Here is an 18,687-nt window from a genome sequence, read left to right on the forward strand (position 1 = left end):
TTAAAAAAATGGTTAACTTCTCTCCGAACACGTGCGCGGAAGGCTCTGAGATTGAATCAGGTGGCGCTCCGTTGGAGAGAGTACATGTAATTGTGCGAGTCTTTTTATGTGGATTGTTTTGTTTGTACCCGTGTTTTTTTTATTACCTTTTTATTTTTTCAATCTTCTACTTTAATCCCAGACTCGTTATGCTATAAATGAGATTCCAAGACTGCCGAAAGCAGATGATCAGCGTGAGTATACAACACGCAAAATGTCACGCATAATGCACAGTATATTTTATGTAGTTAAATCTGAAAAAAACTGGTTCAAACGAACCCCTTTCATGTTAGTTGGGCGACGCTTCCCGTCAAATGAATATCATGCAATAACTACATATAGATAGATACCTTATAACGAAACATCTTTCAATATACGTAACTGATTTAATTCGTACCAACTGCCCGTTTAAGTGAATCGATTACATTGATTCATCAAAAGGATGATTCCGGTTCCTGTGGGAATTCCCATTGGGGTTGAGGATGGGAGTTTCTTCTGATCACATCGCAATTATATAACCAAATAATTAACGCATTATATAAAATAAATCATATATTTATTTTGCTAATAATTATTACAACTCACAAAGCATGACAGGATAATTAAAATGCATAATTATAAAATTCTGGTAGTGTAGTGACCAACAGGAGGTCAGGTGTCACACACATACCAACTCTGAAAGAAAAGAAAAATAAATCTGGCGTTTATTTTTAGTGGTGGGTTCTTTTTAAATGCGACCTGGGAGTAGTTCTTTGCTAAAGACCATTGTTTCCAGGGAGCACTTCCAGGTCAGGTGAAACCATCCTGGAACAGGGCCTTCATTTTGCGATAGCTCCCTCTGCCTGGCCTCACAGAACCCAGCACAGCACCTCTAAGGAACTAAAACTCCTGCACTGACTTATGAGTGTCCATACAGAGAGTTGCCCCAAGGGATGCTGCCACCTTGTGTTTGGGAGGATGACCTGTGCATGGGAGGCAGTTTTCTACTGTCCCACATTTCTTCTGGCCTTTCAACTGGGAAAGCAACTGCTAACCATCCCAGTCTGGATGCTTTTCTACCCATGGCTTCCTTCAACTTTGCTGGCCTCCCAGTCAGGTAAGTGATCTCCACTTATTGTTTCTGGCATGAATGTCCTGGTGTACCAGCTGCAGCAGTGCCCCTCCATGCCCACCTCCTGGCCGGGTGTGCAAGTGTCAATCCCTTCTTTCTGATGACCCATTATGCTGGGCTCCCAGCAAGGTAAGGAAGCAGGGTCCACACATCACACAGGTTACAAGAAACTGATTAAAAGCAGGCTCCTCTTGATCTGCAAACAGTTATGTTTACTTTATGAAAGACTTATAAAAGCTTAATATAAAAAAGTATATTTTACAGGACATGAGTACATCCCTGCATTATTAATATGCTTTGTATTTTTTTGCAATTTAGTAATCATTCACTACTACTGCATATAATGTTATCATAAACTGTAATACGACACTTTTCATGATGTAAATTTTGCATTTGTTTGGTCCTCCCACAAAATCCCCTCAGACATTTGTTAAAGGAGTTTGTATTTGGTTCTCTTATTTAGGAACTGAAGTGAAACGTGCTTTATGAGTAAGAAAATGAAGGCTACAGTTACAGCAGTTCTTATCATCTCCTTTGCTACATATTCAGGTAAACTGGAAATTGTTTTATATATTTATATAAAAATAATATGTATGCATACTTTAGTAATTCTAAATAGTAGAATCGCAGCCCTCATTCCTACCCTACTCTTCGATCGAAGTGCCGCAAACTCCAAGGCAGAAATATTGGTCTTTAACATGGTAGCGCTTAAATGCGTAACCCTTTAGAAAAAGGAGAAAAAAAAGTATAACAATACTCCGTCGTTGTTGTGATACAATGTTTAGGCTTTTTTTTTTTCATTTGAACTAAAGATTGTTTGCGTTACATAAAAAATTGTTATTTTTTGGAATATCGATGGATTATTTTAAAGGATCAGTAACATTTGCTATGTGCAATATAGATATAGGAGATCTTACTAGGTGTAGCTTTCAGGAACATTAAGCAACTTTAAATAGGACATAATTGAAAAGGTATTTTCAACACAAAATACATAATATATGAGATACAGAAGGCAATATACAAGACAGAACAAGAATACAACATTAAACACGGCTTGAGCAGAATGGATGGTCTTTGGTAGTACATTCTTGTGTTTTTGATGTTGTGAGTTAAAACTTTTGGTGATCACAAAGCCTAAACAACCTTTTGTTTCTGTCTTTGCCTGTGTTTAATACGTTGTGATTCACTGGAAATAAATCAGTTTTAAACTGGACATGTCACAGCAAGAACCCCATTAACCATCTTCTTTGTTGCTAAAATGAATACTTTTATATCATGGTATTAACAGTTTAATCAGCAGGTAAAGTCACAGGTAAGTCTTCAGCGATGGCGTGTCCTTCACACAAGCAGGTAGATTGTTTTGAAGCTTTGACGCTCTGTTTCTAAAGGCCCGACCTCCCGCTAGAGTTTCAGTTATTCTTGGAACCTTTAAAAGACCAGTATGTAGGAACTGATAAGTTCTATTAAATAAACAGAGCCCAGCATTTTTTCTTTGTTGAAGGACACAAAATGTCTTGCATTAGTTACAGAAATAAATACATGCATTGCTTTCACTATCGTGTGTAAGTAAAAATAATGTCATTTTCCTTCTCTTTTTTTATGGAAAAAGCAGGTTTTGGGCATCATGATGATATGTGTGGTTAAAGGGTAGACCGGAGTCAAAGACAATGCCTAAATTGTGTGCTGATTCAGTAAAGATAATAATTATTCCTTATAAGATAAAAAAGCGACAGGATCTCCTGTCATCTGTAGCATTCTCACTAACATATACTTTTTAGGGACATATTAGGAAACCAAAGTATGAAGAGAAAAGCAATGCTGAGCAAATTCTACACAACTAATTGCTGTCTTGGACTTAAAATTGAGCAGTCGTTTGCATTTGTGAATATTTAATCAACTTATCAGAGGAGTTTCTTTCACTGTATTATAAGACATTACTCCTACTGGGAATTTTCACAGGAAGATCAGCTCTATTATGCAGCGCTTCCTTTTAATAATAATGTGTTGGTGGTTGTCACAATTAAAAAGAAAACTTAATCAAAATGAAGCATACAACAGCAAGATATGGCAGATAAGACTAATTTCTCTGGGTAAGGTTATTGTTCTTTTACAACTATCACAATTCTTCAGGACTTGTATTATTTATGGCTTAAAAGAACAAGAAAGGACACTTATAATCTTATTTACAGGTACTAGTCTCACTCATGTCTCTCTTTACCTCGTTGGTCTTGCTTTTTCTCCCTTCTTCCTAGTTGTTTGCTTTTTTCTTCTTTCTTCTTCTGTATTTGTCATTCATCTCTAATATATGAAAGCATCAGTAGTAATAAGAATTTACACCTGCAGTATACATCCTGTACATATTGTTCTCTGGACGGTTTAGGTGTCAATAAAGTCCTTGCTGAATACCATGAAAATAAAACCGAACCAAAAAAAATTCTTGCTGGACCATGCCGCTCTTTTTGCTAGCAGAAAATGGTTGAATTCTTTGGCACTAAGGCAGCAATAAAGCTGACAGTGCACACTATTTACACGAGAAATTTCTTTGGCAACCCAGCAGGATCACTGCTGAGTAACCTTTCCACCAGCATGTCATCAAACTTCAGTCCATGTCCTGCCCTACTGCACTTGGGAAGTCACATAGCAAATTTCACTTGAGGTTTTTAGCTCGCACCTCAACTTAAAATATAGATTTAAAATAAGCAAAAGGTATTTTTAAAGTATTACTATTTTTTCACTTAGTCACTTACAAACCCAATGACATTCACTCATATCAATCACTCCATAAATACATGGAGAAAACATGTAAAACTCATGCAGATCCTAGCACTGTTAAGCAAGAATGACAACTCAGCGCTACCTGGAGAAGCTGACATAAAATGAAATCTGCAAGCAGCAGCAGCAACAGGTACACCTGGGGAAGGGGTGTGTGTAGACACTGCACAAAACACTTCAGTCACGTCTCACAACTTTTAGAGTCCAAGAACCTAATATATGGCCATCGGTGAGTGTCAAAAAGATGATAAAAGAGTAATTTAAGAAGCCCAAGGGACATAAATATAGAAAATGTTGAAAATGAAAACGTAATAATAAATGAACTGAACAAATATTTCACCCAAGTATTTGTAAAAGAAGAAAAAAGTGGAATACCTCATACAGAAACAAAAACAAACTCTGAGTTTATAAATTTTACAGAGTCAGATGTGCTTCAAGGGGTCTTACCAATTGTATTGAAATCAACGAAAGACATAATCTATACACCTTTATTGGGAATATTTAAGCAGTCAACTCAGAAAGGAGAAGTACCAGAGAACTGGAAAGATGGAAATGTGACTCCAATCTTCAAGAAGGGAGACAAAATGGACCCTAGTAATTAGAAACCAATAAGTCTTACTTCTGTGCCTTGCAAAATTATGGAAACTGTAATAAGAAATAAATTAGAAAATGACCTAAATGAAAATAATATTCTAAATAGTAGCCAGCATGGGTTTATGAGAGGAAGATCCTGCCAAACCAATCTTTGGGATTTTTTTGAAGAAGCAACCAGAATAGTTGACAAAAAGAAAACATATGACATAATTTACCTAGACTTTCAAAAAGCATTTTAAGCATTCTCACACCAAAAAGATTAATTCTGAAACTAGAACTGTAGGCATCAGAGGTAACCTACAAAACTGGACCTCTAGTTGGTTAACCAGCAGGAGACAAAAGGTACAGATAAGAGTAGAATGCTCCACATGGAGCAAGGTCATCAGTGGGTCTGTCCATGGACCATTACTCTTTCTGATTTATTGACATTGATTCTGATATAGTTAGTAAACTTGTGAAATTCACAGATGAAACTAAAGTTGGAGGAATGACAGCTACTGAGGAGGCAGCAAAAAGAATTCAAAAAGACCTGGACAACCTTCGAACTGGGCAAACAACTGGAAAATGCAGTTTAATGTAGAAATTTGCACAATGCTACATGAGGAAAGAGGATAATCAGTTACCAGTTATTATATATATAAAGCAGAGTCTATGTATGTTTGTTTGTCCGCCATACAAATCTGCACTGGGCATCCGATCGCCACCAAACTGGGCATGGGGCTGCTTTATGACCAGGAGGAGGCCATGGGTTATGTTTGGTTGGGAAAAATGTCCTTGGTCAAGCACAGGACACCTTTTGACCGACACAACGTTCACAAAAAGTCCCTGTACTTATCATCGACAAGATGGCCGCACGTTACAACAGACATTAACGGCGCCGCCATCTAGCGGCACACTTGGTCTCTGTGCATCCCTCTTTACCAATGTTTCTTTAAATTGCCAAGACATTGCGGAAGTGTCCAAGTATGAGAAAGCCGACTGCGTTCATCGCGTGAAGGGGAACTGCCATATGGATGTAAAACGTGAACGACCCAGTGTGCATGACTGGCTTTCCGTATTGGTGGTGCTATTTGCTCGTTTTCTAACTCAAAGTAAGATTTCAGTCTTGGTCTTTGTGACTGACTGGTGCTATTTGTTCGCTTTCCGACGTATTGTAAATAACGTACATGCATCTCACTCTGGTGCTTATTCCGTACGTAAAACAATGTGACACATTATAATTGTCCTGCTTTTCGCTAATATACCCATGCCACCAAAAAAAAATACATAGCATTAGAAAGTCCACTTCCGATGCCACAAAAAAGTCTATTTCACAGCCGTCTCAAACATTGAGCAAGACGTCAAGATGTTTTCATACCAAGAATTCCGACGTTAACGGCGGCACCATCTAACGACACGTGTCTTTGTGCATCCCTCTTTATCAATGTTTCTTTAAATTGCCAAGACATTGCAGAAGTGTCCAAGTATGAGAAAGCCGACTGCTTTCATTGCGTGAAGGGGAACTGCAGTATGGATGTAAAACGTGAATGACCCAGTGCGCGTGACTGGCTTTGCGTATTTGTGGTGCTATTTGCTCGCTTTCCGACTCACAGTAAGATTTCAGTCTTGGTCTTTCTGACTGACTGGCGCAATTTGTTCACTTTCCGACGTGTTGTCAATAACATACATTCATCTCACTCTGGTGCTTATTCCGTACGTAATAACACTTCCACTTCCGATGCCACAAAAAAGTCTATTTCAAGGCCATTTTCATTGCGCAAGATGTCAAGATGTTTTCATACCAAGAATTCTGCTGATTCCGAATGATTTACCCTTTGATTTCAAACGTCTACAATTTCCTGTTCAAAAAAGTCTATTTCAAGGCCATCTCAAACCTTGCGCAAGACGTCAACATGTTTTCATACAAAGAATTCCGCTGATTCCGAATGATTTACCCTTTAATTTCAAAAGGCTAGAATTTCCTATTCGTTTGGATTTTGCTATGTGAATTACTAAGGCTGATGGGCAATCACTCCAAATTAAAGACATCAATTTGGAAAATCCATGCTTTTCACATGGATAGCTCTACATTACATGTTCTACAGTGGGCAATCCTCACAATTTGTTCATTTTCGGAACCCCAGGACAACACAAAAATATACTGTATCCAAAGCCTCTAAAATGACCACTTATATTACCTATTACAATAAAATGTCAATCAGAAAAATGTTCTGATTCTATGTTCTGTTTCTTTCATTTGGGAAATTCACCAGTTATAGATTAACTGCTAGTCAGTTATAAATGCAAGATTGGAGACACTGTCATGCAGGAAGTAACCTTAGAAGAGGATTTAAAATGCTGACACAACATTTTCCTCAGCTAAGCAATGCACAGAAGCAAAAAAAAGGCAAATAAAATATTAGTTTATATCATGAAAAATGCTGAATTTAAATCTAGGGATGTTATGCTCAAACTGTATAATGCCCTAGTAAGACCTCATTTGGAGTATTCTGTGCAGTTCTGGTCACCACAGTACAAGAAAGACAAAGCAGCACTTTAAGCTGTGCAGAGGAGACCAACCAGGTGCATCCCAGGACTTAATGACGTGTCCTACTCAGACATATTCAAAGAGACTGTTTAGTCTCGAGCAGAGGAGACTGCGTAGGTACCTAACCCATGTGTTTACAGTCCTCAAAGGAGTTGGTAAAGTAGATCCAGCAACATTCTTTCATCTGAAGGGTGAATCACGTACTCGAGGACATCAGTGGAAATTAAGGGGAAGTACATTTAAAACTGACGCCAGGAAGCATTTCTTTATGTAAAGAGTTGTGGGATGCTGGAACAAACTACCAAGACTTGCAGTTGAAGCAGAAACCTTGACAACCTTTAAGAAGAATCTGGATAAGATATTGGGACAGCTAAGCTATTAGCTAAACAAATGTGCTTGATGGACTGAATGGACTCCTTTTGTTTGTCAAATCACTTAAATTCTTTTGTTCTATCTCCTTTCTCTACTTGCACATAAAACAAGACACCCTAGCTTCCTTAGCAACAGGTTCTTACTTTGCTAGCAGGGCTTCATGACATTTTACCATTATCCAGACACATTTAAAGTATGTGCAAAAACAAAAAGAAAATGTTACAGAACATTGTTATCACTCAAGCTCATCAGCAGAGGTACTCAGGGCAGAGAACTTTAGTTAGACTCCCTATTTTATTTTCCCGGCCATCATTTTATTTCAGAGATGGTTAGAATAAAACTAAATAAAAGTAATGGTTAAGGGCAGCAGTCCTTCCCAACCTTAACATTAAGCAACGTTTCAAGCTCTTATGGCATTGAGGCCTATGGCTAATGAGCTTCCAGATCTTCATGTAGAGATCAGAGATCATGGGTTCAAAAAGTGGTCATGCTAACAAATAATGTGTTCCTAAAATTTAAAACTATCCACATACTAAGCAGAATCGTAAAGGATATCAAAATTGACAAAGTTCCTTAATTCACCACCAAAGAATCCTGACAGAAAAGGGTTAGAATGAAAACCTGCAGCCACTGCGGCCCTCGAGGACCAGGGATTGAGAACCCTGCTTTAAATAAATGTATCCAAAACAGAAATATATCAACTTCGGTGTTTATTAAACCATGGAGAATGAGAATCTAAACAAGTTCTGTATTTTACCAAGTGTTGGCACCATTTTGAAGCTCTGGTGTAATATTTAAGAGGGTGGTGTGGGTGTCAGTGAAATTGAGATAGCAGAGAGTGGAGGTAGCATAACTAGAAAGACTAGGACAGTATTAGTTTTAAAATTATTTTCATTTGTCATTTAGTCTCCTTCGTTCTTTACTAAAACCAGATTTTCTTTTTTTTTCTCCAGTGGATGCTCTACTGTGCTATGTTTGTAGCGATGCTCTGTTTGCTGCTGAATGCTATAAGAATATACAGAATTGCTCAGCGGAGCAAGGTACTTGTCTAGCTTCAGTTTCCACAGATGGTAAGTCAGAAGAAAATTTTATTAGAGCATTTGTGATGTCATTCATGTACATGAAGTAAGAAGGAAGGTGAACATTTAGAAAGAATAGCATTGCAAAATCATAAAATATCAAAAAGTTCATGGCAATATACTGAAGCCCTAGAGAAATCATAAAACAGATACATACTTACTAAATATACAATTAAATTAACAAAACATAGCAAATTAATACATAAATGAATTAAAGAAAAATAAGGAACACATGGATTTATGTGTCAATGTGTCTTGCACATAGCAGTGTTGTCCCAGGTAATAGCAAATGACAGAGATCCAATATATACACATTTTTAAAGGAAATTTCCCATATACTGTAAAATCAATGATGAAATCAAATGCAAAAAGTACATATCCCCTTTTTCAAATATTTAACATAGAAATTTCAAGGTAAGACTGTTATGGTCCTGGTGAGTACTGATGTGTTGTATGTGGATTAGCACTGGTGATGAGTGATTCACACTGAAATTGCTTTACTGTTAGTTTGGTGAAATTACTAAAATGTTTGGGAACTTTGCCAAACTCGGCAAAATGCATTCAAGTTATTGGGGAAAGAGGAAATAAAGTAGTTTTGAGTGAATTATAATGGTGCAATAGTCTTTAAATTGTTCCTGAGGTCTAGGGATGTGTCTGCCATCTATACTGGACTAATTATTGTGGCCAAAAATGCGACCTGAGCTGTGAGAGGCCAGTGCTAACCACTGCACCACCATGCCTCAAACTGTACACAATGCAGACGAACAATAATCACAAACAAAATACAACAAATAGTCACAAACTAACAATAAGTAAGAAAAACATATGCTGCATGTACAATATATCATTACGCTGATAGAGTTCTAATCTTTGGTGCACTGATTGGCTCTGCCATGAAGCGGGTAGCACAACCTGAAAAGGGAGTTCTGGGTAGCCGAGTGCCTGTCTCATATAAGGGAATGGGGAGTGACACTGTGTTGGGGCAAAAAAAAACCTTGAACGTTGTGAAATAATAATAATAACAAAAGATGTATTACTATTTAAAATTCCTTTTCATCTTTTTGATGGAAGAAGAAAATACAAAGCATCTCCACAGAGAGATCAGACACAGCTGGCACGTCTTTTTTGCTTCCAATGTAATTAAGCAGAGGCTTTGCACTTTTTTCTTCCATCAAAAAAATAGAAATGCTTTGTAAACCATAATAAATCTTTTGTTATTATTATTATTATTAGTATTATTTCACAGAGTCTCATGTGATTTATGGCTCTGGATAGGTTGGGTTCCTTTTAGGATTCTTTTTACTAGGCGCCTGTGTCCAGTAGTGGGTGCATATGGGATTAATAAAGTATCTATCTATCTATCTATCTATCTATCTATCTATCTATCTATCTATCTATCTATCTATCTATCTATCTATCTATCTATCTATCTATCTATCTATCTATCTATCTATCTATCTATCTATCTATCTATCTATCTATCTATCATACTCCACTGGAATGCGTTCTTTGTAGAAATGCAGCACATAGTTTAATCCTGTACATATATCTCTTTCGCATCCATGGTGGAAATATTAAGACAAGAGAAATATGGTGCACAAAAAAATACATATTCAAATTGCTTTAAAATGCAGCTTTCGCAGATAATATACATTGCCATATAATCTTTATGAAAATGGTACCACTTGTCACGCTTGGGTCACAGATTTGCACAGAGACACAGGAGGTTGTAGAAAAGAAAGGAACTTTATTCAAAACACTGCAAACAAACATTTGTCTCTTTTCAAAAGTTTAAACGTGCTCCTCCATGACAATTCAGAGATGACAGTTTCCCCAGGAGGAGAGAATGTCTGGGAGAGGGGTAAGGAGAAGCAAGAAATCAGTTTTAAGCAACTGAGAGAAGCCCGTACAGGCAACCAGCCAACCAGAAGCCATTGGAATAGTACAATCATCATTCAGTTCTTCCGTGGGAGTCATTGTCAATTGAAGTTCTTTTCAGTAGAAGGCATTGTTCTTGGCACAAAGTCGACTTCACATCTGTGTTGCTGGTTTCTGGCTAGAGGCCTCTTGAGAAACCTCAAATACTCACACGTTTAGTGTATACAGTAAGATATTTGTGACCAATAGCAGGTATAGGTAACTACCAGCTTAGCTATTTACATATGGATTAGACTCTGCAAGACACCAATATAGCACCTGTTTTCCTATCTGTGCACAGTGTACCTGTCCCAATGACTGAACTCCAATTTCAGCCCTTGCTGTGTTTGTTACAGCTGCCTAGAAAGATTTGTTTTTGCTTTCTTTAGTTACAAAATGTATATATGTTAACATAAATAGGCTCACAAATCCCAGTTATCAAAAGGTAATTTTTTTATTTGTGGTTACTGCACCAGCACATGGCTAATTGTGTATGCCCCTTTTCCTTATACTGACACAATGCACAACCACCGTGACTCGAAGATCGCTTTGTGATACTCTGTACTGGAAATCCTCTGTTTGAGCTTTGAAGTCCTGTCCGATAATACATGTGTACCCAAGTGTACGGACACACCCAGAGAGCCTGTGATAAGAGAAATTAGTGTTATATACCCAGGATGGAGCTGTGCCTGTCCCTGTCTCTACTAGATCTGCAATATAGAGACAAGACCTTAGCATGCTTAATCCAGTAGTGAAGACACAACGTACGATGAATCTATGAAGACAAATGAAGTATTTTCACAATATTCTTGTTATAGTCAGCTAAGGTACCTCTCAAATGAAAATACTATGAGTTTTTTTTTTTTTTTAAATGCATGTGGAGTACAAATCGGGGTGGAGTAGTGACATCACTTGTGCAAAGTAGATTGGGCAGCAACGTAAAGTAACCCCAAAAGTCATACAATTACAATGTACAGTAAACACTGAATCCTTTAATAATTGTGGCAGTGTATGGATTGGGCCATATTGCAGTAAAGTAGTATACTGAGCAGTCCTTCATGTACAGGTGGTCATTTATCCTGCAGTGGATTACATCCATTTTGTTGTCTAATGATTTAACATTAGTTAATAATATTAAGAAGAAAAGTAGCCTTCCCCACCTACCCCACAACTGCTGCTCCAGTCTGTCCTGTCTGCCACATCTTGTCTCCATCTGGCGCGGTGTAGAAACTTTGAGAATCTCTGAAATATAGGAATGTTCATCAAGTTGTGTAAATGAAACATCAGATGTTTTACAAACATTTAATATGTGTATATTTTTAATGTATGCAAGACAAGAAATATAAGACAAAAAGACATTAAAATAATAAAACTGATTAGAAAATATATTAATACTAGGGGGCTAAGCCCCCGGCGCCTTTCGCGCCCAACCCCCAATTGCGGCCAGAATATTAGTAAAATCTGTAAATGTACAAAAGAAAAAAATATTATTTATTGGTGTTAAAATCACGAAATTCTATAAATATGTAAAAGAAAAATTAATTATTGTTTAACAGAGTAAAAATCATGAAATGAGAATAAAATATTTGCTCTTACTAATTGGGGTATTCCTGTTAAACTGAGGTTACTATGCTCGATGAATATTTATAAGAGACTAAATAAATGATCCATTCGTTTTAACTGACATTCTTATAGATAAAATAACTTTTTTTAAAAAATGACTCAATTAAATAACAGGAAAATTCATGTGAAAACTAAAGTGGTATGCAATGGGTCATCGTAACTCGACCTTCGGCTAACTAAATCACCTAACTACAAACATTGATGTTATGAATAGATAATTTTTTTGAATAGTTTGTTCCTGTGAACAAAAGTTTACTAGATCACAAATAAAAACCTCAACTTTCTTGATATTTTAGTTTATAATTTAAACAAGAAATAAGAATCTGAAAATCTAACAATATCCAATTAAAGTTCAATAAATTCTGAAAAGAATGATACCAAACATATATATGTAGGTTTTAAAACAAGCCCAATTTAAAGCGTGACAAAAAAGTGACATAAAATTGTTGCACAAAATTCCTGCACTTTTAGGATTTTATATATATAGAATAGAAATACAATATGATAACACTAATTAGTTAATATGTTGTAATAGCACCATATTGGTATACAAGTGCTGGTCATAAAATTAGAATATCATGACAAAGTTGATTTATTTCAGTAATTCCATTCAAAAAGTGAAACTTGTATATTAGATTCATTCATTACACACAGACTGATGTATTTCAGATGTTTATTTCTTCTAATGTTGATGATTATAACTGACAACTAATGAAAGTCCCAAATTCAGTATCTCGGAAAATTAGAATATCAATTAAGACCACTGATATTGGTATTGAATACAAAAATTCTGGTAACATGATATCCCTAGTTACCTATGATCTTGATAACTCTCCAGGCCCTTAGAGACAATTTCACCTTTGTCACCTGTGGTAGCTGGATAGACACATCTGGAGTTCACTCCTTCAAAGGGGAGGCTTTTATTTTTTTGATTAGAAACAATCTTTGCAGCCTTTGGTTATAACTTAGGAGAAAGATTATTAGTTAGTTGGCTTTGTGCTTCTTGAGTTCTCAAGTTCTAGACTTTCTAGATGTCCCCAGCAGTCCTGGTCCCAGTTCAGGTTAATGGGGTAACTAAATACGAAGTTCTGCATATTTTGGACTCACATCTCAGGTCCCAGAGAAGAATACCTTGTGCATTGGCGTGGGTATGGGCCAGAGTAGAGATTGTGGGTTCCTTTTGTGATCTCCATGCCCCTGCTTTACTTTGTTGTTCCCATAGTAAGCATCCCAGAAAACCTAGGAGGTGGGTCATGTCACGAATCTCATCTATATATATAATTCACTAAGCAGCCGCCAGCGCAAGCAAGACACCCATGGAGCACGCAGACACCCATGGAGCACACAAGACAGAGCCACACCCACCAACTCTAAGACCGTGGGATACGACGACAACTCACAGAGCCACGCCCACCAACTCGGATGCAACAACTCACAAAACACAGCGTCATTCGTGTTCACCTCTGCTAGAGTCCACATGCACCTCTGAGCCACGTTGACTTTTCATTATTCTTTTCGGTTACGACGCATGACTGCATCCACCATCGCAAACTGTTTTACATGCTGGCATACAGCGATTCGCATCCGCAACAAACATGCTTCTTCTTAGATGGTCCTGCAGGAACACGGAAAACATTTGTCCACACAATTTCATACCATACTCCTTATTCCCCGGCCCGCGTCCACCCTCGCTCTCAAGGCATTCACACTGCCTGCTCATGTGCCCGGACGCAACTATTCACCATCAACCACATAAGTTGCTTTTGTCTCCATGGCACACGCATGACAGAGCCCTGTCCACCAACAAGTTGCGCGAGAGCAAAAGCATTTCCCAAGAATGTTTTCATTAATCAAGAATGAAAGTCGGAGGTTTGAAAATGATCACATACCGTCGTAGTTCCAACCATAAACAATGCTGACTGGCGATCTGGTGGCGTTATTCCCATGACCCGCCAGGCAGCCAACCAGGTAACCAAAGTCTTTTGGTTCTGGGGGGAGTATGGTTGCAAAGCTGACCATGGTCTTAGAGTTGGTGGGTGGGTCTCTGTGAGTTGCTCTTGCGAGCGGGCACATAACCAGGTAGTGTGTATGCTTTGAGCGCGAGGGTGGACACGGCAGGACCATCTAAGAAGAAGCATGTTTATCACGGGTATGAATCGCTGTATGCAGCGTGTAAAACAGTTTGCAAGGGGTATTCTAAGACCATTGTCGTGGATGTGAATCGCTGTATGCAGCATGTAAAACAGTTTGCGAGGGGTATCCCATGGTCTTAGAGTTGGTGGGCGGGTCTCTGTGAGTTGCTCTTGCGAGTGGGCATATGACCAGGCAATGTGTATGCTTCGAGAGCGAGGGTGGATGTGGCAGGACCATCTAAGAAGAATCATGTTTGTCGTGGATTTAAATCGCTGAATGAGCATGCGACAGCGGTCCTCCAATTGTCAGTCACAGACAATTGTATGTTGCCCTCTCCGGAGTTCCATCATTTCATTCACCTACTGTCATATCCTCAAACCCACCCCATTTGGACAACTGTGTCTTTCAGGAAGTGTTCACCCATCAATACATAATTATGTGGCGTATGCTACGCCGCGAGTCGGCTAGTTAATCTTTAATTCTCCTGGGAAGGACACATTTTCCTTAAACAAGGTTGGGATTAATAAAGTATCTATCTATCTATCTATCTATCTATCTATCTATCTATCTATCTATCTATCTATCTATCTATCTATCTATCTATCTATCTATCTATCTATCTATCTATCTATCTATCTATCTATCTATCTAATCATGTAATAGCATTATTTGTTGTCAGGAATATTTTGGCTTAAGAATTTCAATTAATTGTTTTAAGTTTCGCAACATCATATTGTTTTTACTTGGACAACACCATTTTGGAACCTGGTTGCAAGGCGGTTGCGAGGGTTGCACCCTCACATCAGTTCCACAATAATATAAATAGCTTCAGGGTAAAAGCCATCACTATTTGACATTGTGAATATCTAAAGTATCTATCTAAATATCTATAATATTTAATTAATATATAATAAGTATAATCTAAATATCCTCACAGGTGGCGCAGTGGTAGTGCTGCTGCTTTGCAGTAACGAGACTGTGGAAGATTGTGGGATCGCTTCCCAGGTTCCTCCCTGTGTGGATAGCGCTTTGAGTACTGAGAAAAGCGTTATATAAATGTAATGAATTATTATTATAAAGCAACCTTTACACTAAAATCTTTCATGTGTGTGTTTTCTGGTTTAAAACCTGTTTTTTTTCTTTTTCATATTACGTGTTTGCCTTATCCTTTGGTTTTGTCACCAGATGTTTCGTCTTCTTGGTTTCAATCCTTGCCTGCCTCTTGACTTCTCTTTCCAGTTAGCCCTTTAACCTGTCTGCTCTTTTATTCCAATGGCAGAACAGGTATTGGGTTCATTTTGTTATCAAATTTTTAGTCCACTGACTCCCTTAGAAAATATGCTAGATGCCAGTAAATACAAAGCAGTTCTCTGTGATTCATCCTATGGCGAAAGATTTCAGTCACTTGACACACAAGAAATTTTTTTTTCCAATTTAAAAAAACGGATGAGAAGTCAAGGGCATTGCCCATCTTATATGTGGTTGATGTGATGATGTAACACAAGGCACGTGTGAGAGTTCAGTGATAGTAACCAAGGAGCCATTGCCAACAGCAAACATCACAAAATGGTGGTAACCCATGATAAGAAACAGAAAATAAAATAGTGGCAAATTCATTAACAAAATGACAATATATTTTAATACTACAGTGACCAAAACCTTAACAATCATAACCCTCCTGCAAAGACGTTGACTTCACATGCACACATCAAGCTTTCACAGATGGTGTAAATAATTTGTCTGATCATGTAAGTCTTCATAAGAATTCCAAGAATGATTGTTAGATCTGTAACCTAGACAGATATCTGTGAAGACATAGTACTGAAATGTTAGCATATTTTGGTTTGAAGTCAGAGATTTTAATGAATTAAACAGAATATTATGAACATACTCTGATAAAAGCCAAATGAGACTGACAAGAGTCAATTGCATGTCTCAGGTATTTTTCTAAATCTCTGTTAACCTGTTCTGTTTGTCTTTGGCTTTCAGGATAGTAACTGGAAGTAAAAATCAATAGCACTCCAATTACAAAAAAACAAACAAGTTGAAAATTGTAAACCTCTGTCAGAAATAATTTTTTAATGGAAACCATGTAATTTATTTATGTCAAGAATAACAATATCCACTAGTCCTTTGAACGAGAGAACCTCTTTTTAAAGGTATGAAGCGGCCACGTTTAGATAACCGGTCTTAACACTCACTAACATAGTATCCCCCGATTGTTGAAGATCTGTAATAAAATTCATGGAGATGTTATCCTATGGTCTGACAGCTGGTTTGATAGTTTGTAAAAGTTCCAGGGGTACACTTAGATTTGTTATATACTTCACAAGCTTAAACTCAGAAATGCCACAATGCATGGGGTTTTGACCAAAAATATCCCATAATCAATTCTTTGGTTCAGCTAATTCCCAGAGGACCCACTAAAGCTGTGCAATATTCCAAAAACAATTCTTATCCCTAACAGAATGAGGTATAGAAAGTTTTCTGTCTGGTGCATTTCAAGCTGAGGAAAGAACTCTTGACAGAAAGTTAGCACTATCCATCCATACATCCATTAACCAACCCGCTATATCCTAACTACAGGGTCATGGGGGTCTGCTGGAGCCAATCCCAGCCAACACAGGGTGCAAGCCTACCGCAGGGCACACACACACTATGGACAATTTAGGATTGCCAATACACCTAAACTGCACGTCTTTGGATTGTGGGAGGAAACCAGAGCACCCGGAGAAAACCCATGCAGACACGAGGAAAACATGCAAACTCCACGCAGGGAGGACCCGGGAAGTGACCCTGGGTCTCCTTACTGCGAGGCAGCAGTGCTTCCACTGTGCCACCGAAGTTAGCACTACTTGTTGTGAATTGTAATCAACTTTATTATGGAAGTATTGTCTCTCTGCTATTATTTTTGCATCCAACTAAGGTTTCATATAGTGGACAATTCCTTTTATTTCAATTATTTAAAATTATTTTGTACCATCTCTAACGCCATGTTTATTTTTTAATGGGCACCACCATTTGTTGTGTTATCGTCTTGGTAACGGTGTTTGACGTCATCTACATGACAGGATTAAAGAGTCATCAGTATACAAGACTGCAGATATGCTAAAGATTTTGTTAGCTTTACTTTCTGATTCTCTGGTTAAAGAACTATAAAGCTATATTTTTTTCATTGCAATCTGGCTTTGATGTCAGTTAATTTGCTTCTTCCAGTTTCAATCTTTGCTTTCTTTCTGACTACACCTTGATTTCTGAACCTTTGTCCCTTTTCTGTGACTTTTACATTGGCAGACTGTATGTCCTCAGGAGGATTCAAAATGGTGGCAGCCATAAATTTCTCCAGAGGAAGCATATTATCATTTTTAAAATAATTAACATGCTTTTCCATATCTTATTCTCATATGGTTATAGTTATCTTGTAATGCAGATAGCTTGAAATATTATATCACACAAAAATATGTATAGCCTGCAAAATACAACTACTTATCCTTGTGCTATGCAAGATGTAAATCAGATAAGTGGACAGAGTTGTAAAAATGATTGAATGGGAAAGACTGTATTGGCAGCACATGGGATGATGAGAATGTTTTTTCATTTGATGTAAATGTTGCAGTGTTTTAATGCAGTCTCTTGGTATTTTTTTTATTCTAGGTGGAGTTTCTCTCTATATGAAGATGTGCTCTTCCAGTTTTGCTTGTTCAGTTTTAGCAAATGCTAATATTGAATATACAACAACAAGATGTTGCAGTACTGACCTGTGTAACAACACTTGTGTCTTCAAGATGAATTTCTTGCTCCTAGGAGTCAGTGTCATTTTTATTCTCCTTACTTGCATTGTGTAGAAAAAAGAATCATTGTCACCAACACATTTTAAGTGGCACTTAATGCATCATGTCACGTAAATGTTTTGCAATCCCAAGATAATCTTGCCATCAGGCAGTGGTATGCCAGATTTTACAAACTATCTACTTAGAGTTAACCTCGACTAGGACTTGTAAAGCTGACGTCTGTTGAGAGGTGGCATTGGTGAACACAAAGCTAGAAGGCTCTTATTTTTTTCTTCACCTTGGTACTCCTTGTTTTTCACAGTCTTGTTTGTTGATATCTTCACACTCAGACAATGGTATTTGGTAATGTATTACTTTTGTATGGCATTTCACAAATTTGGATTGCAATCTACTTAAAATTAAGAAAACATTGATTACAAAAAGAAAAGACTAAATGATTTATTCAATGTTACAGAGCAAACTTTGGTCTTTTATTATCTAATAATTATTTGAATACGCGAAAGAAATGTAGATGTAAATAAGTAAAAATGAGACTGTAAAGATAATGTTGCTTTTATTTTGAATAAAAGTGTTTTTATGATTTGTCTTTAGAGTTCCTTCATTTATTATAAATATTATAATTTTAATAATTTCATATTGGACCATGTAGTAAAGCCAAAGAGTGGATTCCACTGCAAGCAAAGTTCATCACTTGAGTCTGGAGCCACGGCACACAGCTCCACACAGGAT

The 18,687-nt window shown here is 37.4% G+C and overlaps 1 protein-coding gene across 1 annotated transcript; it reads left to right on the top strand.

Annotated features, from left to right (window-relative positions):
• The first annotated feature begins 1,601 nt into the window (after positions 1 to 1,601).
• Positions 1,602 to 18,460, top strand: LOC114663889 (CD59 glycoprotein-like). Its single transcript, XM_028817817.2, has 3 exons — positions 1,602 to 1,699; positions 8,369 to 8,485; positions 17,822 to 18,460. Exons 1-3 carry the CDS (start codon positions 1,636 to 1,638, stop codon positions 18,010 to 18,012), a joined length of 372 nt encoding a protein of 123 aa, XP_028673650.1. The 5' UTR covers positions 1,602 to 1,635; the 3' UTR covers positions 18,013 to 18,460.
• The last annotated feature ends 227 nt before the right edge of the window (positions 18,461 to 18,687 follow it).

The sequence above is a fragment of the Erpetoichthys calabaricus genome, chromosome 13 (genome assembly GCF_900747795.2).
Source record: "Erpetoichthys calabaricus chromosome 13, fErpCal1.3, whole genome shotgun sequence".
NCBI classification, from domain to species: domain Eukaryota; kingdom Metazoa; phylum Chordata; class Cladistia; order Polypteriformes; family Polypteridae; genus Erpetoichthys; species Erpetoichthys calabaricus.